Raw genomic sequence first — 24,666 nt, forward strand, 5'->3', positions numbered from 1 at the left:
ATCTCTAGTCGCAATGCAAAAAAAATATAAAAGACAATGTAGCTGATATGAAAATGTTAATCTGTTATCGTACTTACTTTTGTAAGACTTTCACCTGTGGTATTTCACTGATTTAATTTGGTTATACCAAAAATAATTGGTCTGTCAGCCATATTTTACATAATAAAAACTTTTGGTGTAAGTAAGATTTTTAAAAATTAAATTCAAGCATTCCTCTGTGTGGCTATTTTGTTCTGACTGTTTCTTCCTAAGTTGTGGAATTGCAACTGACTATTATTTACTTTTTTTTTGTATTATTTTTTTAAACCACTTAATTCAAAGATTAATTTGTTTCTTTGAAAATTCTTATTTAATTCAATCAACACCTCATTTATTACCTTTAAATTATATTAACTCAGATAAATTAATGTTTACAAACATTGCGCATGATTCAATGCCATCAGTTGTGGACATACTGCACTCTTTTTGACAGCAGCATTGCTAGGTCTGTTGCAAGTGGATGTGTTCCAAAAAGTGCAAGTAGATAGAAAACAATCTGTTCATTATATTATTGAAAGTACCTACATTAAAAGTGTTGCAAGTTAAAAGTTTAGAGTTTTCATCCAGTCTTTGCATATAGAATTCTTTAACTTACTCCTCCTCAATCAGATAATACAAATCTTATAAACAGTGATATTTTTGCAAGATTGTCATAAGATTGCCCTGCCCTTTTTCTTAGTTCATCTGGTAATTTTGTGAGCTGCACTGACATGATAAACAATTATTCATTCTTGTCATGGCTTTGAGTTAGTAACACTCCGTTCTCCACTTCTTCATATTCTCACTTGGGTGACTACAACAATTTCCCTGACACTCAATTGGTAGAGCCTGTCTTGTTTCTATGATCTGTCCACATCTAATTGTCGCGGGGTTTTCTTTTCTCTGTTTTTAGGTAATGGACAGTTCCATGCCATTGATTGGAGAACACATTGAAGAAGATCGACAGCTGATAGCAGACCTGGTAGTGGCACGAATGACGCAGCACCTCATGGGTGCTAAATCTCCACAGCAGCAGTTGGCTTTAGGACAGGTATTGCTGGTCAAATGACATTCTTTTTGTTTGCTCTGAACAGCTTGCTAAATATCATACATGAAAAAGTCTATATGTCTCTTTTTGCGATTTTTTGATAATATTATAGATATAGTTCTGTAAGGCTGTGACTCAAATGATGACAGGATTGGAGTTGTTGGTTGGTGGGCTATTTACGATATTGAGTCCACACTGCCTCCAGCATTATGGGAGACCAGAGTGTTGAAGTGAAGGCGTGTGTGCTTAGAAAGTGGTGTAATGGTACACGTTCTTGGTATGATGTATACTAGCAAAAGGAGTTAAGTGAATATACCAGCATCTGGTATTAACTAATGCAACATGAAAATCAGGATTTGGCAATGAACTTACAGGGGTGGGCACCAGCAGGGGTACAATACAATACAATACAGTTTATTTTTGTATAGCCCAAAATCACACAGGAAGTGCCGCAATGGGCTTTAACAGGCCCTGCCTTTTGACAGCCCCCCAGCCTTGACTCTCTGAGAAGACAAGGAAAAACTCCCAATAAAACCTTGTAGGAAAATGGAAGAAACCTCGGAAAGGCAGTTCAAAGAGAGACCCCTTTCCAGGTAGGTTGGGCGTGCAGTAGGTGTCAAAAGTAGGGGGTCAATACAATACAATATACACAACAGAACAATTCCTTAAGACAGCATAATAAAAATTTTAGAATTACGGTTTAACAGTAGATGATATGACATAATTAGGTTTGGATATTTTTAGAGTCCTGGAGACCTCATCCATCTAGCTGCATCTCCATTTGGCCATGCCACGGCTGAAACATTGCTCCGATGAAAGGACCCTCTTTCCCATGATTCCTGTGATCCTCCATCAGGGATGACTTTACCATAGGCAGGCAAACAACTTGGCAGGTGGGCGTGGCACCAATGGCCACATTTGGGTACCGAGAAAAGAAACAGAATAGGTGAGGGTTAGTATTCAAATATAATTATCATGTTACTTATGTTATAGTGCTAATGACTAACAACAGAGATGCAGTATGTACAGTTAATCAGCAGCTCTAGTCAGGATATGCTAAACTGAAGTAGTGAGTCTTCAGCCGGGATTTAAAGGCTGAGACCGAGGGGGCATCTCTTATGGAAGCAGGAAGACCATTCCACAGTTTAGGGGCCCTGTAACTAAAAGCTCGACCTCCCACTGTTATTTTATTAATCCTTGGAATCCTAAGCAGACCGGCATCTTGAGATCTTAATGTGCTCAGGTTTGTAAGTCATGATAAGTTCAGACAAGTAAGCGGACCTTGGCCATTTAATGCTTTATATGTTAAAAGGAGGATTTTGAAATCTGCCCTAAATTTAACTGGGAGCCAGTGTAAAGATTTAAGAACTGGGGTTATGTGTTCATATTTTCTTGTTCTTGTAATAATTCTTGCAGCGCATTTTGGATTAACTGGAGGCTGTATAGAGAACAGTTTGAACAGCCAGTGAACACCGCATTGCAGTAGTCAATCCTACTAGAGATAAATGCATGAATTAATTTCTCACAATCCTGTTTATTTAGAAAGCCTTAATTTCCTAATATTTTTAAGATGGAAAAACATGTTTTGGACGACTTTGTAATATGCTTTAAATGACATGCTAGAGTCAAAGATAACTCCTAGATTGCGGGCTGATTCAGTAAAATTAATTGGGATTCCAACTGAGTTAAATGATGACAAAATATTGCTGTGATCAGCGCCATTCCCTCCAACAATTAACATCTCTGTTTTATCTGTATTTAAAGACAAGTAGTTCTCATTCATCCATTCCTTTAATTCACTAACACAACTAATTAAAGACAACATCGGAGAAACTTCATTTGATTTAAATGAAAGGTATAACTGGGTGTCATCTGCATACGAGTGAAAATTAACATTATGTTTCCTAATGAGAGATCCCAGTGGAAGCATGTAAAGTGAAAACAGTAAAGGTCCCAGTACTGAGCCCTGGACACCATATTGAACTTCTGTGTATAATGATGGAGTACTGTCAGCACATTTCTGTACATACTGGAATCGATTTGATAAATAAGAACTGAACCAAGCGAGCACGGGCCTGTAAGCCCAACATCGCTTTCTAGCCTGTGCAGTAAAATAGAATGGTCAATGGTGTCAAATGCTGCACTTAAGTCCAACAACATAATTACAGTGGAATTTCCTTCATCAGAGGATATCAGAATGTCATTTACAACCCGTGTTAGTGCCGTTTCTGTACTATGACCAGTGCGAAAGCCAGACTGGAATTTCTCAAATAAATTGTAATGCGTAAGGTGTGACTGAAGCTGACTGGCGACTACTTTTCTAGTATTTTAGAGAGAAATGGTAAATTTGAAATAGGCCTATAGTTATTTAGTATGTGTGGGTCTAGGTCAGACTTTTTAAGTAAAGGTTTAATGACTGACACTTTTAGTGCATCAGGTACTGTGCCATGCATAATGAACTATTGATAATGTTTAGAATGGTGCTGCAAGAACATCCATTGCACTTTTACTAGTTTTGTTGGCACTGGATCTAGGGAACAAGTAGTGGGCTTCATTTTAAATTAAAGTTAAGACTTCCTGCTCAGTTACAGGATTAAAATTATTAAAGTGCTGAATGCAATGTGAGCAGGGTCTGCTAAGCTAGTATTTGGTTTGTACTGTGATGCTGAGATCTGGGATCTTATATTTTTAATTTTCTCATTGAAGAAGTTCATAAAGTCTGTACTGCTAATATCTGTTGGTATTTTGCACTGTTGATCTGAATTCCCATTTGTTAATTTAGCCACTGCTCTAAAAAGTACCCTAGGATTTTTATTATTGCTATCTATTAATGTAGAATAGTATTCTGAGCGAGCTTTAAAGAGGGCCTTTTATATTTATTAACACTCTCTGTCCATGCAATTTGAAAGACATGTAGCTTTGTTGTTCTCCATCTGCGCTCCAGTTTTCGACACTCTAATTTAAGAGCTCGAGTGTTTTCATTAAACCAGGGAGAGTTTCTATGTGCTTTGATCACTTTTGTTTTAGAGGAGCCACTGTGTCCAGAGCATCTCTCAAGGTCACATTATAATGTGATATTAGCTGATCTAAATTGTTTTCCACGTTTACATTTGATGTTAACTGATCTAAATGGTTTTCCACAATTACACTCGACTTACTCAAGGTATCTATAAATTTTGAAGCAGAATTACAATCTAGATGTCGCACTGTCTTTGTTTTAATCTGCGAGTGCGCTGGCATGGGCAGAACTAAATCAAACGTAATTAAGAAGTGATCGGAAATAACTACATTTAATGGAGTAATATTTAAATTTTGAATTTCAACTTTGTAAGTTATAATTAAATCTAATGTATGGTTATGATTATGAGTTGGACCTTTGACAATCTGACAAAATCCTACTGAATTTAACAAATAAGTAAAACATTTGCTAAAAGTGTCAGTTTCCACATCAATGTGTACATTAAAATCCCCATCAGAACTACGTGATCATAATTTATAGCCAAATCAGACAGAAGGTTGCTAAATTCAGTCATGAACAATGAATATGGCCCTGGTGGTCTGTAGACTAGCACTATAATTGTGTTGGAATCTGTTTTAATATTTAAAATGAATGCCTCAAAGGATGTAAAGTTGCCTAAATTTTTAGGAGTGATTTGCATTTTGTTACAATGAATTATTCCAAGGCCTCCTCCTCGACCAGAATCTCTAGACTTATGAAGGAACGAGTATCCATCTGGTGACGCCTCAGCTAGGGAACAGTGTCACATTTACTAAGCCAGGTTTCAGTAAGAAGACACAGATCAGATTTTGTACTTAATATTATATCATTTACCAAAACAGCTTTAGTGCCAAGAGAGCGAATGTTCAATAAACAGCATTTAAAACTGCATGGTTCTTTCTGAACTGCTGATATATTTTTTGTTTTAATTTGAATTAAATTTCTATTACAGATGCCCCTGGTGGAGTGTCTGGTTTTATCCCTTGGTCTAATTATACACCTTATTTTTTGGTTATCAATTAATTTATGGTTTGTTTCAAGACTAAATTTACTGGATGCCCCACAACAGGGATTATGGGTAACAGCTTCAGGAAAATAACAGGTGGGATAAACAACAGCCTGTGATTTAAGATCACATGACTGCGGCCTGGATGGTGCTCTAATCAGTCAACCAGGCAGTTTTGCTGCCATATTTTGGGATAATACATAAGATCCCTCCAGTTAGGATGAAGACCATCTCTTCTGAAAAATCCAGGCCTTTCCCAAAAATCATCCCAATTGTTCACAAATGCTATGCTTTTATTTGCACACCAGGTTTCTAGCCAGCAGTGAAAGGAATGCAATCTGCTATAAATCACATCCCCTCTATACAATCTTGGTAAGGGACCAGATACAATTAAATTCCGACATTTTGTTTTAGCTTTGGTGCATAGAGAGATGAAGTTCCGCTTTAATACCTCAGATTGCTGTAAATAAATATCATTAGTGCCGACATGCAGCAATAAGGTAGATACTTCATCGTCGGCAACACGGTCCAATGCGGTCTTTATGCCAGAAATCTTGGCCCCTGCAAGGCACTTAACATTAACTGCTGGTTTAACATAGTTTGGAATTCTAACATTCCGCACTATGGAATCGCCAATTATGAGCACTTTATTATTCTCAGTTTCCACAGGCGCGCTGCGGAGAGCTGAGAACCTGTTCTGGGTCCGAATTGGTGACCTGGGTGCTGGGGGACTAAATTTTGGATTCTTAGACCCCCGTGGTGGGGATAGGAGGGTGTTTTTTCTTCTTATATAGCCCCAAATCATTTCTTGTTAATTTTCATTTTATCAGTAAAAAATTTATCACAAGTATACCAGAAGAACAGGCCATACATGGAGAACTGGCCGACTTTCAGCATTTCATCTGGTCTGTGAGAAAGTAATTTACAAACAGTGCCATGCTAATAGTCATTTCTGTCAGGAATGGCGACTGGCATGTCTGTAGGATGCCATTCATTATTGTATTTTGGACAACATTAAGAACTGCCATCCCTTTTTTGAGTCCTTGAAACTGCCTAGGTGGGTTGCTTTACTGCAAAATTCAGCATAAAGTGTTCATTAACTAATTTATCTCTTCTTTGTAAAAGAGAATCAAAGTGGTGCTCAACAGAAACTAAAATTGTATGCTTGTGGAAAATATGTGATTCTGGCCTGCCATGGAGCTTTTGTTCAACTTCACCAAGGCCTTATAATAGTAAAACAATGAATGGTGCCATCATGGTCAATGTACCTTCCTTCAGTTTAGGTTGTTCCTGGAATTTCATCACTTTTGCCATTCTAGGACAATCATTTACTTTTAGCCACACGGGTTTAAAAATCACATCACACTTAAATCAGTGAAAAATTCACTAAGTTTAGAAAAAAACTATTTAAATTTGTACTATACGATTTTTTTTAGAGCTTTATTAAACAATATGAAATAAAGTGAAGTGTATGATGTCAGAGGTTAACTTACAAGCTAACAGATTTATGTAAATCAACACAATCCTGAAGACATCAGTCTAGTCATGCTATGGTAGAGACCCTGTAGTTCAAAGTGAAACATAACTTTTAACACAATGTAAAACACAAATACTATTTTTTTAGAAGCTTTTAAAAATGTTAGGTTTTAATGTCATTACTTACTAATTCTTGGAGGTGAACACTAAAGGTGTCTCTATAGGCTGTCACAGTATTTTAGAACGACCTTAATCACAAGTTGATGCAGGCCTGTGCTCAGTGCTCACTGCAGGGTAGTTAGTTCCTCCATGTATTTTTTTGAGTAAATTTTCAACATATTTTCAAAAGCAAAGTGCAGACACTACATTATTTTCATGTCATTTGCTATCTCTTTAGATCAATTCTGTAGTTTGCTTTCAAATTTCAGGCAAGATGGTTCTGATAAACCTCATCTTCTGCTCTTATGGCAACTCAAACTGCTGACTGTAGCGGCAGAAACTGTGGATGCTTGAAGTACATGACTTGCTAAAATGCAGCGTCTTCTGCAGCAGTTCAGTTTAGTCTGTTGTTTGTATCTGGATAAAAAGGATACGTGGAGTATTTTTCAAGTCAAAGCTACCTTTTTTACAATCATGGTATTTATGAACTTTCTACCAGAAACTGTGTTCTAAAGCACAACATTTTTTCTAAATTAAAAATTACAAAATCTGTTCACTCGGTTTAAAAATGGCATCTACTGGTCTAAATGTGAAAGCAAAATCCTTTAAATTTACAGAATATGTCTGTTGTCGTGGCAGGAATGTTTTCATGTATTGATCTTGAGATTGTGCTGTTATATGAAAGCAACTACTGCTGTGAATAGAAAACAGAGAAGGTGCCTATCTTTACCCCAGGAAATGTAGCGCCAAGAATCTGCGATCAAATGCATTGCATCTGATCTGTTTTTGTTGTTACAAACATACTTTAGATATGCAGAATACATGTTTTCTGAAAGCAAAACCTTTGCTACCTTATATTCAATATATTTATTAAGCTTTAAGGCTTTCACTTTACTTTCATGTTTAGGCTAGAGCCCCATAGACACCATTTTAAACTGCAAGAAAAGGCATGGAATGTTTAGAAATGTATTACAAAATGCTTCATTTAAGACCAGATAAATGTATTGTCTACCCTGATTACAAAAAAATCACTTTGACCTGAAAAATACCGTAGTCATCCTTCAAATCTTTTGACTCGTCTCCCATCAGACATGGAGCTTGCTTATGTTTTAAATTATCTTTTAGTTTTGGGAGATTTACATTAGGGTGTTTTTTACAAAGGATTTGATGACTCAGGCATTTTACATGGAAAATTCTAACTCACTTAACACGCTAGGTCATCAGCTTAAGTGAAGGAGGGAAATGGACAGGAAGCTTCATGCTCAAAAACAAACAAAAAGATAGTTCCACATAAAACAAGTGATTGTCTGTCAGTCAGTCATTACCAAACCCACTATATCCTAACACAGGGTCACGGGAGTCTGCTGGAGTAAATCATAGGGCACAAGGCAGGAACAAATCCTGGGCAGGGCGCCAGCCCACCACAGGGCACACACCAAGCACACACACTAGGGAAAATTTAGAATTGCCAATGCACATAACCTGCATGTCTTTGGACTGTGGGAGGAAACCGGAGCACCTGGAGGAAACCCACGTAGACACGGGGAGAAAATGCAAACTCCACGCAGGGAGGTCCCGGGAAGCGAACCCAGATCTCCTTACTGCAAGGTGCCACTATGCCGCCCGTAAGAATACCCTATTATCTCTTAAATATTTTGTTGTTTGTTTTCCAGCCCCAGCAGATGCAGCCCCAGCCAGTTAAGTCTCAGTCATACCCTCAGCCCGGACCAGGTCCTCAAGCTGGGCAGTCTCTCCAAACCAAACCAACGCCTCAAGGTATGTGTAAAGTGCCAATCAAGTTAAAGCTTTTGTAATACTGTTTTTTTTTTTTTCCCTAACTAGTCATTCTTCAAATCACTTTATCATAATTTATGACTGAGCTACAAGTACAGTTGATACACTACATTACATGTGTATGTTGCAGGGGTCCCACTCTTGTGCACACATTCTTACTGACAATTTCCCAGAGTCCATTTGGAATCGCCAGTTCATCTAACTTGGGCATCTTTGGGTTATGTGGGTGGAAAATGCATGCAGATTGTCGAGAACAGACAGACTCCACACCGACAACAAATAGGTGCAGATTTCAAATTGTTAGAGCAGCAACATTCGTCCACAAGGCTCCCAAGATAGGCTTTGGCTTCTACACCTGTAAACTCGACTAGGCAGGTTTGAAAATGTAATGTTACTTTACTTCAGTTTCTAATAGTTATCTCATAGTGAATGTTTTTGTTATTATAATAATAATAATACATTTTATTATAGCACCTTTCCCATGCTCAAGGCAGTTACAGAATATAAGAAAGAACGGCAGGGTATACAGTGTATAGCATTGTACAAACCAAATAAATAAATAAAGAAGATTAACAACAGTGAATTCAGAGAAAAAAAGCCTAACAGACAACATAATTGATGGTCTAGCACACACACACACAGGTTACAGGAGCATCTTGACAGAGAGGTAAACTGAGAGAAGGGTAATAAAGTCAAGTAGAGCTAAAAGCCTTCCTGAACAGATGAGTTTTCAGTTGTTTTTTAAAAGAATTCATGGAGTCAGCTGATCTGATTAATTTCGGTAGGTCATTCCAGAGTCTGGGCACTATACAGCTGAAGGCCCTGTCACCCATGGAGTGTAGATTAGTGTGGGGCACAACAAAATATGCCAGAATCAGAGGACCTTAGTGGGCAGGCAAGCACATAGTGATGGAGAAGGTCGCTGATGTCGTTTGGGGTGACATCATTTAAGGCTTTGTAGGTTATTAGTTGGATTTTATATTCGATTCTGTAAGACACAGGGAGCCAGTGAAGACGGGGCAGAATGGGTGTTTTGTGCTCGCTGCTGCTGGTTCGTGTAAGGACTCTTGCAGCTGAGTTATGAACAAGCTGGAGCTGTGATATAAGATTAGAAGGGGCACCTGCCAGCAGCGAGTTACAATAATCTATGCGGGATGTGATAAAAGCATGGACAAGTTTCTCAGCATTAGAAAAGTAGAGGAAGGAGCGAACACGGGATATGTTACGGAGGTGAAAGTAAGAAAGTTTCTTAATGTGATTTATGCGGTCGGAATAAGAAAGGGAGGAATCAAAAATGACACCAAGATTCTTTGCAGTAGAGACAGGTCTGATGGGATCGCTGCCAAGATGGACTGGGAAGGAGCTCATTTTATTAAGTTGCATTTTAGTGCCAATTTGCAGGAGTTCAGTTTCAGTTCAGTTGTTATTATCAGCATATTTCTTAGTGTTCATAATTCAAGCTAAGTTTGTACTTGTCTGTAGGGAAGAGAAGAGGTGGTTTGCAATCGATTTCACTCTTGCCCTGTGGTCAATTGTTCTACTTTGATAGAGCCGGTCAAGCGCACCCCAAGTACCTGTGTGCGACAAGCGGTATAAAGAATGTGCGTGTAAATGAATACTATTACACGAAACAACCGAATGTGTGACCAACGCTATGTGACACACTCTGCAAACTTTCCGAAATTGATTGAATTGGATGAGGATGTTCTGAGAAATAATTGGACAGATTCTGCAATTAGTCAAAACTGCAGTGTCTTTGGATCCAGCCCCATTAGTGACTTTAGTTCAAATTAGTAAAGAGGAATGATATGGACAGTGGATGTTATTTTGATGCCAAATGTAACTTCTGCAACTATGGAGAAGCTTAACACACAATCACCACAATGGTTTTGCTCAGTTGATTCTTCTTCGTCATTGGCCTAATGATCTGTATCTACGCACCTGACCTTCTAAAACATCAGATTATACTTTTGTTAGGATTCATTTTTATAGGCAGCTGAAACTTGTAACCTTTCATTGATTGGTAATTTATATGCTACCATTTGCAATGGAGTGTGTGTTTAAGTTTACATTTGTACAGTTTGTTTAACTAGAAGAAGTACCTGAGACTTCTGCATATTTTATGGGGTACTGTTGGTAGAGAATTGGTAGAGAATTGATTGACACTGTTGAAATAAAAATGATCTTTATCTATTTAAATAAAAAAAATGCATCCTATTAAAAAAAAAATCCATTTGCCATTTATTTTAATGTAAATCAGTCACGACAGGACCTTATTTTCTTCTCCCCATGCCATGGCGGTATAAGCAGCTACTGTCAGTGTTTCATCAGTTACACAAATTAGATAAACCACCAGCCTGAACGTCATCCCGAGTGGACCAAACAAAAAGCCCATGCTGTAATACGTATATTTTTATTTGTTTCATGACGTTTCTTTAGATTTCAACATTATGCTGTGTTTTCATGTTGCACGTCTTGTAGCAATATCAATCCATCCACTACAGGGTCATGGGGGTCTGCTGGAGCCAATCCCACCCAACACAGGGCACAAGGCAGGAAACAAACCCCGGGCAGGGTGCCAGCCCAGCGCAGGACACACACACATGTACACACACACACACACACGCACTAGGGACAATTTAGGATCGCCAATCCACCTAACCTGCATGTCTTTGGACTGTGGGAGGAAACCCACACAGACATGGGGAGAACATGCAGACTCCACGCAGGGAGGACCCGGGAAGTGACCCCTGGTCTCCTAACTGTGGAGCAGCAGCGCTACCCACTGCACCACCGTGCTGCCCATATAGCAATATAATGTTCATAATTACTGTTTAGCTGGCTGAGCTCTTCCATGGTAGTGTGTTTTAGAATGAAACTTCAATTTAATGGTAAACAAACAATGGAAAAATGCCCCTTGGGTATTAAGGGACTTGCAAGTAAGGATCAGAAGATTGAAGCTAATATGGTTTGATTCATTTAGAAAGACCGAGTATAAAGAGTCAATTCTCCATGTATTTCACAGGAAGTCCTCGTCCCACTTCAGGTTCTCAGACTCAGCTGCAAAATGCCCAACAAGTTCCTCCGCAGCAAAAATCTCCAGGTTCACCTCAGCAGGCAAAGTCGGCTGGAACATCTCCAAGTCAGACCAACAAGCCAGGTGGATTTCCACAACAGCAGGCCCAGACGGCGGCTCAAGGACAAATGTTATCTCAGCAAGCACCTGGAGCAGCTCCCCCAAAGCAGACTCCGCAGTTAAAGTAAGTGCAGCTGCCTAAGCCTTTCCTCACAAGTGGGGTATATGCGTCACCTTTGTTTCATGTCGTCATTGTACTTTCATGGTGGTTGAACTGTATCATATTGCTACAGAAGCAGTCATTCTTGGCCTGCAGTAATGGGAATTTTTGCAAATGAGTTTGAACATCCTTTCACAGTATGTCTTTTGAATTCGAATTGTGTGCATGGAAGACTTTATTCGGCTATGTTCAAAAATAGTGCTTGGGAACATGAATAATGTCACCAGCGTTTTATTTTGATTTGCAGGTAGAATTTTAAAGTGCATGTGCAAGACCTGCCGGTCTGACTCTCGATTCCCATTACTCTCATTCACTTGTGATTTTTGTGAGTTCTGACTGAGTCATTAGCCGAAAACTAGAAAAAGTTGCAGGATTCTTTCTAATTTATAATTCTCACATTCACCATTCAGGTGTAATAAATAAATTCATAATGCAGGTTTATATTAAATGTATTCATTGTATTATTTTTACAATTCATTTTTGGAGACTATTATACATAAACAGAGTAAAAATACATATTTTAGAAATAAATAAAAAATACTTTTAACAACTTACATTGTATTATAGTTTCACAAAATTGGATCCTATCTCTCATATATATTTCTCTTCTGGTTCGTCCTGCTTCCACTTCAAAACCGGTCCTGCCCACACACAGCCGACACGGCATTTCTCAGTTCCCATTCGTCCTCTTCCAAACCCTTCCCCACGCTGCCTGCGGCTCCTCTTCAAAACCGGTCCCGCCCACACGCAGCTGACACGGCATTTCTCGATTCCTATTCGTCCTCTTCCACAGATAACTCAACCTCCTGGCCACGGACCATACTGTTTTAAAAAACATGGGCAAATTTATCACCAAATCTCTCCACTATACGTTAACACTTCTACCTCTCCAGGATATGGACAGTTGTATGTTTTTGACACAGCGCAAGCTACTGAAGTACGCTTACAAAATAAAGCAAACTCTGCATGCAATGAAAATTTACTTCTCCAGCTAGTTTCCATGCTCAGAACCATCAACCCCTTCGCTAAATCATACAAACACATGCATGAAATCGCTCAGTCCAATCCAACAGCATCTGTACGAATGGTTTTCAAGAAAAACCCTGGGCAGCATTTACGACGATTCAATGCCCCGACATGTCACACCGATATTACAGCAATTTCCATGGCGAACCCCCTGCCGAAAGGGACATTTGCATCTCTCCCAGAGGCAACTCCTGTAAACAGATTTCCACGCTCAATATGAATTGCAATCCTATGGTTTACCCACTTTTATTCCATTACGGAGACATTGGCTGGCACAAAGATTTACAACATGTTTCCGATAAAAGAACCGCCAACCAAATTAGGCTTACTTAATGCCAATTTTACGCGTACAGATCATCAATGAGGAATACATTTAGTATTTTGCACTCCAGCAGCAAAGTATTCCAACAGTACGTCGTAGATGCATATGTTAAAACAGAGGGCGCGCATCTCAACTATCTCTGATTATATCAACATAATCTGCGCGTGGAACAATACAAAGGACTATCAGACAAAGGCTGAAAATAACAATGTACGTGTAAGCAAAATGAACATATTACCGTCCACATTTCCAGGAAGTCCAAGATATATGCAACAAAACTATTGTTGTACGTGGCTTTTTCTAGGGTTAGATCTTTCGACTCATTATCTGTCGTCTCCAGCAAAAAACCTATTCACAACTGCGTCTTTCAAGAAGTATTTCATTCTTCTTGATTTCTGAATTCCTTTCTCACCGTTTTCCGTTCCTATTCTTACACCGCCGTATGCTATGGTGGGCGTCAGCTAGTAACAAAATTATTTCTAAGAATTACTTGTTGTTTTCTAACATTACATGGTTCATGTGGACTCGAGTGCAGACCTTTTCTATGGCTAACTGATCCAGCAGGTATTGTTCAAAAGGAATAATTACCCACAATTGAGTCACACATTTCTCAAAAAACTGTAAACTGTAAATTTTTATTAAGAAGAAAAGTAAACCTTTTTATACTGAAGGAAAATATACCAATAATTATTTGTTAAGGATCTCTTTGTATACCACGTTGTCAGTTCGGCCCTCCGGTTGTAATATGACCAAGCTGTGCGCTGAGCTTACTCTTGAGCATGCAACGTACAATTGGCCATGTGAAAAGCAATCTTGCCTCAAATCAATGTCAACCTTTTGTAGGGTCTGTCCCTGAGACTTATTAATTGTCATTGCGAAGCAGAGCCTTACTGGAAATTGGAGGCATTTGAATTGAAATGGGAGATCAGAAGGTATAATGGGGATGCGAGGAATAAAAACTCTCTCCCCTGAGCAACTGCCAGTAAAAATAGTTGCCTCAATTAGGTTCTTTTGCAGACACGTGACATGAAGTCTCATGCCGTTACAAAGTTTCGGTGGCTGTAAGTTTTTCAGTAACATTATTGGTGCCTCAACCTTTATAATTAGATTATGTTCAGGAGTGCCTGGAGGATTCAGTGTGTGGAGAAACTCTACCGGATAGTGCACCGCGTCTTCCACTTCTACAACTGAATCCACACATGTTAATAGGGGTACGGTTGGAACAATAAAGGAAATGGGTACCTGAGCAATGTAAAGTAAGTCTAAAATACCTACACAATAACTATAATCGTAATAAATGAACAATAAAACAGTGGAGAAGCCGTGGTTTAAATAAAAAGACTGCAGTTATCAGCAGAGAAACGTGAATACCGTGGCAAAGCAAGGAAGGGAATGAAGAGACCAGAGCGATGGACGGCCTTACAGTGGTGTGAAAAACTATTTGCCCCCTTCCTGATTTCTTATTCTTTTGCATGTTTGTCACACAAAATGTTTCTGATCATCAAACACATTTAACCATTAGTCAAATATACACGAATAAACACAAAATGCAGTTTTTAAATGATGGTTTTTATTATTTAGGGAGAAAAAAAAATCCAAACCTACATGGCCCTGTGTGAAAAAGTAACTGCTCCCTGAACCTAATAACTGGTTGGGCCACCCTTAGCAGCAATAACTGCAATCAAGCGTTTGCGATAACTTGCAATGAGTCTTTTACATCGCTCTGGAGGAATTTTGGCCCACTCATCTTTGCAGAATTGTTGTAATTCAGCTTTATTTGAGGGTTTTCTAGCATGAACCGCCTTTTTAAGGTCAGGCCATAGCATCTCAATTGGATTCAGGTCAGGACTTTGACTAGGCCACTCCAAAGTCTTCATTTTGTTTTTCTTCAGCCATTCAGAGGTGGATTTGCTGGTGTGTTTTGGGTCATTGTCCTGTTGCAGCACCCAAGATCGCTTCAGCTTGACAGTAGAATTCATGGTTCCATCTATCACAGCATGCCTTCCAGGTCCTGAAGCAGCAAAACAACCCCAGACCATCACACTACCACCACCATATTTTACTGTTGGTATGATGTTCTTTTTCTGAAATGCTGTGTTCCTTTTACGCCAGATGTAACGGGACATTTGCCTTTCAAAAAGTTCAACTTTTGTCTCATCAGTCCACAAGGTATTTTCCCAAAAGTCTTGGCAATCATTGAGATGTTTCTTAGCAAAATTGAGACGAGCCCTAATGTTCTTTTGCTTAACAGTGGTTTGCGTCTTGGAAATCTGCCATGCAGGCCGTTTTTGCCCAGTCTCTTTCTTATGGTGGAGTCGTGAACACTGACCTTAATTGAGGCAAGTGAGGCCTGCAGTTCTTTAGACGTTGTCCTGGGGTCTTTTGTGACCTCTCGGATGAGTCGTCTCTGCGCTCTTGGGTAATTTTGGTCGGCCGGCTACTCCTGGGAAGGTTCACCACTGTTCCATGTTTTTGCCATTTGTGCATAATGTCTCTCACTGTGGTTCGCTGGAGTCCCAAAGCTTTAGAAATGGCTTTATAACCTTTACAAGACTGATAGATCTCAATTACTTCTGTTCTCATTTGTTCCTGAATTTCTTTGGATCTTGGCATGATGTCTAGCTTTTGAGGTGCCTTTGGTCTACTTCTCTGTGTCAGGCAGCTCCTATTTAAATGATTTCTTGATTGAAACAGGTGTGGCAGTAATCAGGCCTGGGGTTGCCTACGGAAATTGAACTCAGGTGTGATACACCACAGTTAGTTTATTTTTTAACAAGGGAGCAATTACTTTTTCACACAGGGCCATGTAGGTTTGGATTTTTTTTTCTCCCTAAATAATAAAAACCATCATTTAAAAACTGCATTTTGTGTTTACTTGTGTCATATTTGACTAATGGTTAAATGTGTTTGATGATCAGAAACATTTTGTGTGACAAACATGCCAAAGAATAAGAAATCAGAAAGGGGGCAAATAGTTTTTCACACCACTGTATATAGGCAGGCAGCCAACTACGTAGGAGGCGTGGGGATGGGGGACCCTACGCCGCCTCAAATGGCGACTGAGCTGCAGGCTATGGACGTATATATGTACGTAAGTAGGATTTAGCGCTGGGAACCCACGTACCAAATTTCTTGAAGATGGGCCCATAAGTAACAAAGACCGTTGGAAAGTTCAATATGGCAGCCGACAGTGGCATCATACCACCAAAATAAGTACGTACATCGGTTTCGGTTAGCGCAGGGAAGCCACCTACCAAATTTCGTGAAGATGGGGCCATAAATAAGAAAGTTCAACATGGCGGACGTTGTCGATCGTTATGACCGTTACGTGTAGAATTTCGAAATGAAACCTGCTTATCTTTTGTAAATAAGCTGTAAGGAATGAGCCTGCCAAATTTCAGCCTTCTACCTACACGGGAAGTTGGAGAATTAGTGATGAGTGAGTCAGTGAGGGCTTTGCCTTTTATTAATAGACTAGCAAAATACCTGCACTTCGCAGCGGCGAAGTACTGCCTTAAAATTTTTATTAGGAAGAAAAGTAAACCTTTTTAAACTGAGGGAAAATATACCAATAATTATTTGTTAAGGATCTCTTTGTATACCACGTTGTCAGTTCGGCCCTCCGGTTGAAATATGACCAAGCTGTGCTCTGAGCTTACTCTTGAGAATGCAATGTACAGTTGGCCATGTGAACAGTAATCTTGCCTCAAATGTCACAGCTTGGATTGCTGCTGTCATAATCGGTTTGAGTTTCATGATTTGTTTCAACTACGACAGTATTTGTAGGACTTGTGTTGAAGTGACATTCGGCATATGTCAAGCGTTGTAAGCATACAACCGGTTTTATCAATAAGTTCGCATCCAGCTTTTGAGAGTTTAAACATTCATAAACATCAAAGTTTTACACTACTGAAATCGTCACCTGTCAATCTAAGATGTTTAAGAGGCATTGGCGGTTGTCCAAAGGTGTAAAATATTTGGCCATTTCGGTACACTTGAAAGCGACAACCGAACAATTCAGCGGCAGCCATCAACTCACATGCAGAACCATAGGTGAAGGGCTTAAGCATTTCACTCTTCTAGTGCTCCTGTGTAGTATAATTATCTCCTGTATCGTCATCAGTCCACACCTTCAACCTGTCCCAGTCATTCAATACATAAGACACAATGTTCCTCCGGATATCAAGAGTGAGCCTGATATGGCCGTGCAATATGTAACAAAGAGAATGGAAAAGGCAGGTGCCATCTCCGGGCATGGAAACCACTCGGTAAGTGACAGTTCTTTGATCGATGGTGATCACCTCGATAGACATGTTAATGGGGGTACGGTTGGAACGATAAAGGAAATGGGTACCTGAACAATGTAAAGTAAGTCTAAAACACCTACACAATAACTATATCGTAATAAACGAACAATAAAACAGTGGAGAAGCTGTGGATTAAATAAAAAGGCTGCAGTTATCAGCAGGGAGACGTGAATCCCGTGGCGAAGCAAGGAAGGGAATGAAGAGACTGGAGCGACAGATGGCCTTATATAGGCAGGCAGCCAACAACATGGGAGGCGTTGGGATGGCATGTACTGTCACAAAAACGAGACATAGACAGATAAACGTTTGGGGCAGCCACCCATAAAATATGGTATCCTGGCTGCAAAGTTGTCTTTATCAAATATACAGCACTAATGTGCATCCAACTGAGTCCAGAATGAGACTGAGGAAAAAGGGAAAAAGGGCAGGCTTTTAAAGGGGAAGACAGGAAGTGAAGTCATAAGGATCGGACATGTGTTCATCACTCATTGGATCAGGCCTGGACGAGACATCAGGGGGGCCGGAGCTGGTAAGGTCTGTTTCCATTGGTTCAGTGATGTCAAGAGAGCCAGGTGGAGTCTCCCAGGAATGGTCTACAGGGAAGTGAGAAAAAGAGTCAGTGCACTCTGCCACATCCCGGCATGCCTCAGAACTGCCTTCACTCAAGCTCTTTAGCTGCCTCCCATGCGTAAGTGTTGACAGTACGTAAGTAGGATTCAGTTAGCGTTGGGAACCCGCGTACCAAATTTCTTGAAGATGGGCCCATAAGTAACAAAGACTGTTGGAAAGTTCAATATGGCGGCCTACAGTGGCGTCATACCACCGAAATAAGTATGTACATCAGTTTCAGTTAGCGCAGGGAAGCCGCCTACCAAATTTCGTGAAGATGGGGCCATAAATAAGTAAGTTCAACGTGGCGGACTTTGTTGACTGTTATGACCGTTACGCGTAGAATTTCTAAATTAAACCTGCTTAACTTTTGTTAGTAAGCTGTAAGGAATGAGCCTGCCAAATTTCAGCCTTCTACTTACACGGGAAGTTGGAGAATTAGTGATTAGTCAGTGAGTTAGTCAGTGAGGGCTTTACCTTTTATTAATATAGATTAAATGTTAAGAACAAACAATATGATTTATTCAACTACCTGTTTTGAGACAGGAAGAATGAGGAGAAAGGGAAGATATTTATTCTGGCACTGAACTATTTTCATAATGTCAGGTATTTTCAGCTATGAATATAAAGTAAGAAAATAACAAAATTAATATAAATATAAAAAAAACACATTCACAGGTTTTGTTTTTCATCAGTTTGCGGACTCTGGGCACCAATAAACGTTTACCTGTTGTTTAGTTGCAGTATAAATGTGTTGCAAGTAAAAGTGTTGTTGTAAAAGTCGATTGATTTAAATATGTATCACTTACCAGTCACCCAGGTTTTGTGACCTGAAATAGAAACATTTCTTTATTATTCAAATTTTAATTGAAATAAACCAGAAGCAAATAGGAACAAAACCACTGTAACAGCTTTCAAAAAAGTATAAATAAAAATCCAACTTGTAAGATTTCAAAGTAGCAGTGATAAATTGGAGCCCATGTGACTAGAAGAGAACAGACAGCAGCCTGCGGCCAAGCGGTGGAAAAAGGAAAAGAGGAAGAAAAAACTGAAGGCTACTGGTCAGAGATCTCGTGTCACTGATTACCAGATATGCATTTGCCTACTAGTTTAGTGAGTGACGTCCAATTCTCAGTTTTGGAGCCAGATGACCCCAGTAATTCACAACGTGAAAAGCTCAAAGGGGATTGAATTATAAGGATTTCCAGAAATCAAAAAAACCCTGCAGCCTTCCAGTAAGAGGCCAGTGCAGTCTTACCAGCCGCACAAACCTGAATACGACATGACAGCAGTGGGCTCTCTGAAGTGCGATGCCACACTGTCTCAGGTTGCTCACAAACACACGTATTGTACACGAGTTCACACAAGGCCAAATATGGCTGACCTGTTTATTGGACGAGAAGGAAATCCATATAAACGAGTGTAGGACTTGAGCACTCCATACAGATGGCCATGTTTGTGCCATTATGCCACTGCCATTCAAATGTGGCTTATGAGATGGTTACAGATAATTCAGATAGTAAATTGTAATTCACTCTTGATTCCATGTGATAAACCTTTTCTTTTTGTTTTCATTTACAGCAAATCCCAGTCTCTGACAAACACTTTCAGCCTCTCTGAAACACTGCAGAGAAGCAACACTTCAGAAGACGAGGCCAAGGCAGAAACCATCAGGAGCCTACGGAAGTCCTTCGCTAGTCTCTTTTCAGACTAGGCCACTTTGAAGCTGGAGAAGATCTAAGAAGCCAGACAGTCTGTCACCCAGCTTCCCCAGTTCATCCAGGAGGTCTTTGAGTATATTTCTCCCTGGAGAGAAGTCAATTGTGGAGTTGAGAAAAATGGGGGAATTGCTTACCTGAGGCAGGCAAGACCCCACAGGGGAGGCGCCCGTAGTCTCGGCCCCGATTTTACCCTTGGTTCCTTTGATTTTGTTTGTGATGCTGTTTCTTTAATTTGGTGTTTGAACTGAACTGTTTTTTTCAAAAGAATCTTTCCCTTTGCTTTGATTTGGACTGACTTTAAGAGAATTTCTATCGGCAGATATTACTTTAGTATTTGATTTTAAAAAGGAGGAAGAGAAAGAAAAGCTGAGCAGCCAAGGCTAACTTCTGTTTTATTGAGAAATTCAAGGCGGCCCATATACATTTTGGAGAAAAAAATATAAGACTGAACTTGGCATTTCCATTCCTTTCTGATCCCAGTGCTGATCACATCAGGAGATTGTGTCGATGCTAATGGAGTAGCAAGTTAAGTTACCATTTACTCTTAACGAAAATATCAGGCTGAAGAGCTGTGTATAGTAAAGCAAGTGACATATAGTTCTGGACAAATCAAAACCATAGCATACATAAACCGATCCGTCCTGTGCCCCTAACTACACTCCCCCACAATCCATTTCCAGATGTTCCATCTTACAGTCTTGTAGGACAGTCAGTCCTGCCTTATTTTTTTGTATTTGTGCAGTTACTGTTGTACATGGCGTGTGGAGTTTGTCCCGTTTAAATCATTTTTTAACACACAATATGATCAGCTTTGTTGGTGGAAGTGGCCATTTCTTGTCAAACCTTTTTCTTATTGCCTTTCTATGCTCAGCTTTCTGTTATCACACTTCTGCTGGATTATGACCAACAAATCACTTGGGAACCAATAATCAAGGAGCGTCAGTACGTGGTAAATGTGAACATAAGCGCAGTGCTCACTGATAGCACCATTGCTTCCATGTTTATCGATTTGAACAAAACTGTTCATCAAGATCAAATCCCATGGCAGTTCCTAAAATTCATCTGACTATCTTTTCTAGAGGTGGCAAAGGCTTGTCTTTTTATACCAAGGGGGATGAAAACATCAATGCAAGCACCAATTGCACCAGCTTGATGAGACCAATGCCACACCAAAACTGGACTTGCATCCCCTGAAGCAAACGAGAAACACCTTTAAAGTGGACATTTGGGAGAGGCCGGTGGTTACTGTGCCTGCCATACAGATCCAGGGGCATGGGTTCAGTCCCCGGCTCAGCACGGTCTGTTTGTGGTTTGCATGTTCTTCCCAAGATTTGTTGGGCATCTCCATTTCCTAATAGATCTCAAATACTTGTATGTTATGCTGATTGGCAATTCAAAATTCCCTTTATACAAGTGACTTTGTATGTCCTTTAATAGACTGGCATTGTACCCAGGCCTAGTGAGATAAGCTTCAGGTATCCACAAACATGTGGTGGACAAGGTGGGCCCAGTAGGAGAATGGATAGATGGAAGAATGGATGGATGAATAAAAAAGTTTGATAACGTTTATCTAATTCTTACAAACTAACTACAGAGCACTGAAGGATACTCTAGCTGTAAGTATGCTGCCATCTGGCATCTTTTGTGGCACACAAGTGGCATTCACATTTATACTGCCATGTCTTAAACATGCAATATGATGACCAAGCGAATCTGTCACCTCGGGGAGCTAACAGACGATTTTGCAGAAAGCCCACTGGTGCTGTCAGTGTCCTACTGTACTACTGTTGGTTAAAATTGGGTACGGGAGACTTGACATTTAATAATTAAATAAGTGATTGAGATCAAATCGTAAGTTAGAAAAGTTTTTAAAATATTGTTCATTTCTTAATGCATGTAGGTGGTTGATAACTAATGGGCTATTTTTCTTTTAAGCCTCTTCTTAAGTGTATTAACAAAAATGTTTTTACTTCACCAGAAGAAACCGAAAACGTGCTGATAAAGTGTCTGCATTACGTGTACACGTTACAGATCAAGTTGTAATTTGCTTTAAAATCACTTTAACTGTGCATCATGAAGTAGAGGCGGGCGCTAGAAGGCCAGCTCGATCTGTTCAAGTAGGCATCAGTACTTGAAATATGGAGGAGCTGTTTGAACTGTCCTTCATTGGGTGTCGTCTCCTTCTTTTGAGAGGGTCTGTTCTTGTTGACAATGCCTTATGGAATATAACGATCATAGATCAATTTCACAAAAATGTACACATGCATTGTCATTGTTATTTCCATGATCAAGAATAAAATTAAGTGTACTGGTGAATTAAATCACACAGGACACAACATCTCTTGTTCTTAGGACTACGCTCACTCACATCCACTATTTTCAGGCGGAGGCTCTTTGTATCTTTTGATCAATATTTAATCGTAGCACTGCCAATCCACAAGTCATTAAATGCCACATAAAGTTGCAGTCTTCTATTTGGCAAACATCACTTAAAATAAGGAAGTTATTCAGTCTTACAAATCATGGGTTTCAAACTCAAATCCTGGAGCGTCGCGGTGGTAGCAGCTTTTCATTCCAGCCACTTTATTAGTAACCAGTCACTGGTGCTAATGGAGCCGACATCACTCGGTTCAACTCGAATTGACGTGTAGCTTAAAATTCAGAATCCTTCATTGATTCCTTTTTTGCCAGCAAGCAGACAATAATGAGATGCAAAGTGAGCCGAGAGATATCAGGCTACATTCATATGACTACATCTCCTAAAATCCTGGGACGAGACGTGATCTTTTGAAGAGAGACACTTTCAAGTCCTGTGAGACAAGACTGCGTGCCAAGAGATATAACCATGCCCGGAAATAAAAGACAAAGAGTAGAAGACAAAGTAGAACGTAGTAAAGAATTCAAAAACGTTGGCGCGATACACAGACAGAGCAGGTTAGAGATAATGGAAGTACGAAAATTTGAAAGTCTCAAAAAAAATATAGTAAAGATCACATCAGCGCAAGCAAACAGAAATTATTACTCGGTGAAATAACGGAACAGCGAAAAGAGATTGAATATATTGTTCAGATTTAAACTTCAAGTTGGAGATTTGCACATTGTCTTTGTGTTGCCATCAAGGAAAAGTAGTGTTTCTTCCCATTGAAGAGCCGTATGTGTGAGAATTAAAAGATTTGTTGTCTGGTGAAAGTGAAATCCACATACGCGAGTGGCTGAGATGCAAAGTCACTGGCATGTAGCGCCGGCCATAGGGGTGGCGGGATTACCGAAGCCCCCTAGTTATTTCTGTCCACACTAGTGTATCATTTATGAAAGCATCTCCGTCCACATGAACACAAACAAAAAGGCAAATGATGTAAATGTCTGCCTACTGTACATTGGGCACACGCACACCACAGACCAGCAATCCATGAACGAATGGTAATACCGCCAGCCACAGGATTTATGGGAAAAGTGTCGAGGTCAGGAAATGGTTTGCCTTTTGCGTATGTAGACAGCATTCAAAGTGTACAATTTAGATGCATGCAAAAAAAAAACAAGCGCCATGGATAGCAACTCCTCTATGTTGAAATACGGTTATCTTTTAAGAAGGGGGACCAATCTGGGACTGAGATGTAATGGGCAGGATCCAGTTAGGGAAGCACAGACAAATCGCACATGATTAGAGCCTGCACTTTTGAGCGTCCACACCACAACACTCGGGCTGCATTTACACAAGTGTATGGACCACCGCTCTGGGCAGCGTTTCCAGAAGTCTCCTTTTTCGGGGGTTGAAAACACTGGAGTTGTGTGGATAAAAGTTGAAAAGGGAAAAAATAAAAATGTAGTGTGACTGGGGCCTCAGACTCGGGCCTTGTCCGTACTAACACGGTTACATTTGAAAATGCAGTGTTCTTTAAACATTCATTTTGGCCTCTCATCACACTCGAGTGTTTTCAAGCACCAAAAATGAAACGTGTTCTCCAAAGTATGTAACTTGAAAATGCCAGGTCTCCTGTGACACTATGGGAAAAGAGAACGTTTCAAAAACGCTACCATTTTTAACACCTAACGTGTCTGATAACGTGATATGGCTGCCAGATTATCAGCCCCTGACTTGGTTTGTTGCACCATTTCCCACTGTCGGCTCGTCTTCATGCTGACGATAGTCGTCTCCTCATTGTATCCCCAGATTCGGGCTTGTTGTCTTCTTTAGGGTGCTCTTTGGTATTTTGGGGATTTAAAGAAATGTAAAAAACATTTTTTCTCATGCTGTTGACATTTCAGATGTTACTTTGTATTTGCATGTTTAAGAAATGTTGCTTCTGACAAAACACTGCATTCCCAATTTGGTTTCAAAAGTAAAACGAAAAATAGTGCTTTCAGATTTGTTCACTAAGTCTCAGTTCCTGGATGGCCGGCCACCATTTTTACTCCAGCATTTAATTTCTTAATTGAACTTTTCTCACTCTTTATTTCATTCTTCTCTTGTTTCATTCTTGCATTCCGCCACTTGAGACATTTTTCAGAATTGATTTTATTTTTTCTAAGAGCATCATCCGAATATTTTGTGGACCAGCAATTATATTATTGAAACAGATATTATATGATGAAAAGAGAGTCGCGTTAGCTGGTCGACTGTTGGCTCGCTTACTTCTCATTGCTGTTTGGTTGCTGGTTAAAGACAAAAAGAGGAATTGACATCAACAGAAATGAAGACAAGGGGATGTTCCATTAGCAGCAGTAGTCGGTTACCAGTTAATGAAGTGGCTAAAATGAAAACCTGCAGCCCTCCACGGTCCAGGTTTGACCTTCCTGTATGTAGACGACGGCTACCAATTAGAAGAAATAAATATAAAAGGAAATCTGGAAAACGTCTTTCATCTACCAACACATGTAGCACACTC

At 39.8% G+C, this 24,666-nt stretch overlaps 1 protein-coding gene across 1 annotated transcript in view; it reads left to right on the plus strand.

Moving 5' to 3' along the window:
• Positions 1 to 22,704, plus strand: part of LOC120539439 (synapsin-3-like) — an 842,044-nt gene extending 819,340 nt beyond the window's left edge. Inside the window, exons 11-14 of the mRNA XM_039769493.1 lie at positions 932 to 1,069; positions 8,379 to 8,481; positions 11,525 to 11,759; positions 19,641 to 22,704. Of these exons, the coding sequence (XP_039625427.1) occupies positions 932 to 1,069; positions 8,379 to 8,481; positions 11,525 to 11,759; positions 19,641 to 19,773 (609 nt within the window). The 3' untranslated portion in view covers positions 19,774 to 22,704. The remainder of the gene's footprint in view (positions 1 to 931; positions 1,070 to 8,378; positions 8,482 to 11,524; positions 11,760 to 19,640) is intronic.
• Positions 22,705 to 24,666: the final 1,962 nt, after the last annotated feature.

Source organism: Polypterus senegalus, chromosome 11 (genome assembly GCF_016835505.1).
Source record: "Polypterus senegalus isolate Bchr_013 chromosome 11, ASM1683550v1, whole genome shotgun sequence".
Taxonomy (NCBI): Eukaryota; Metazoa; Chordata; class Cladistia; order Polypteriformes; family Polypteridae; genus Polypterus; species Polypterus senegalus.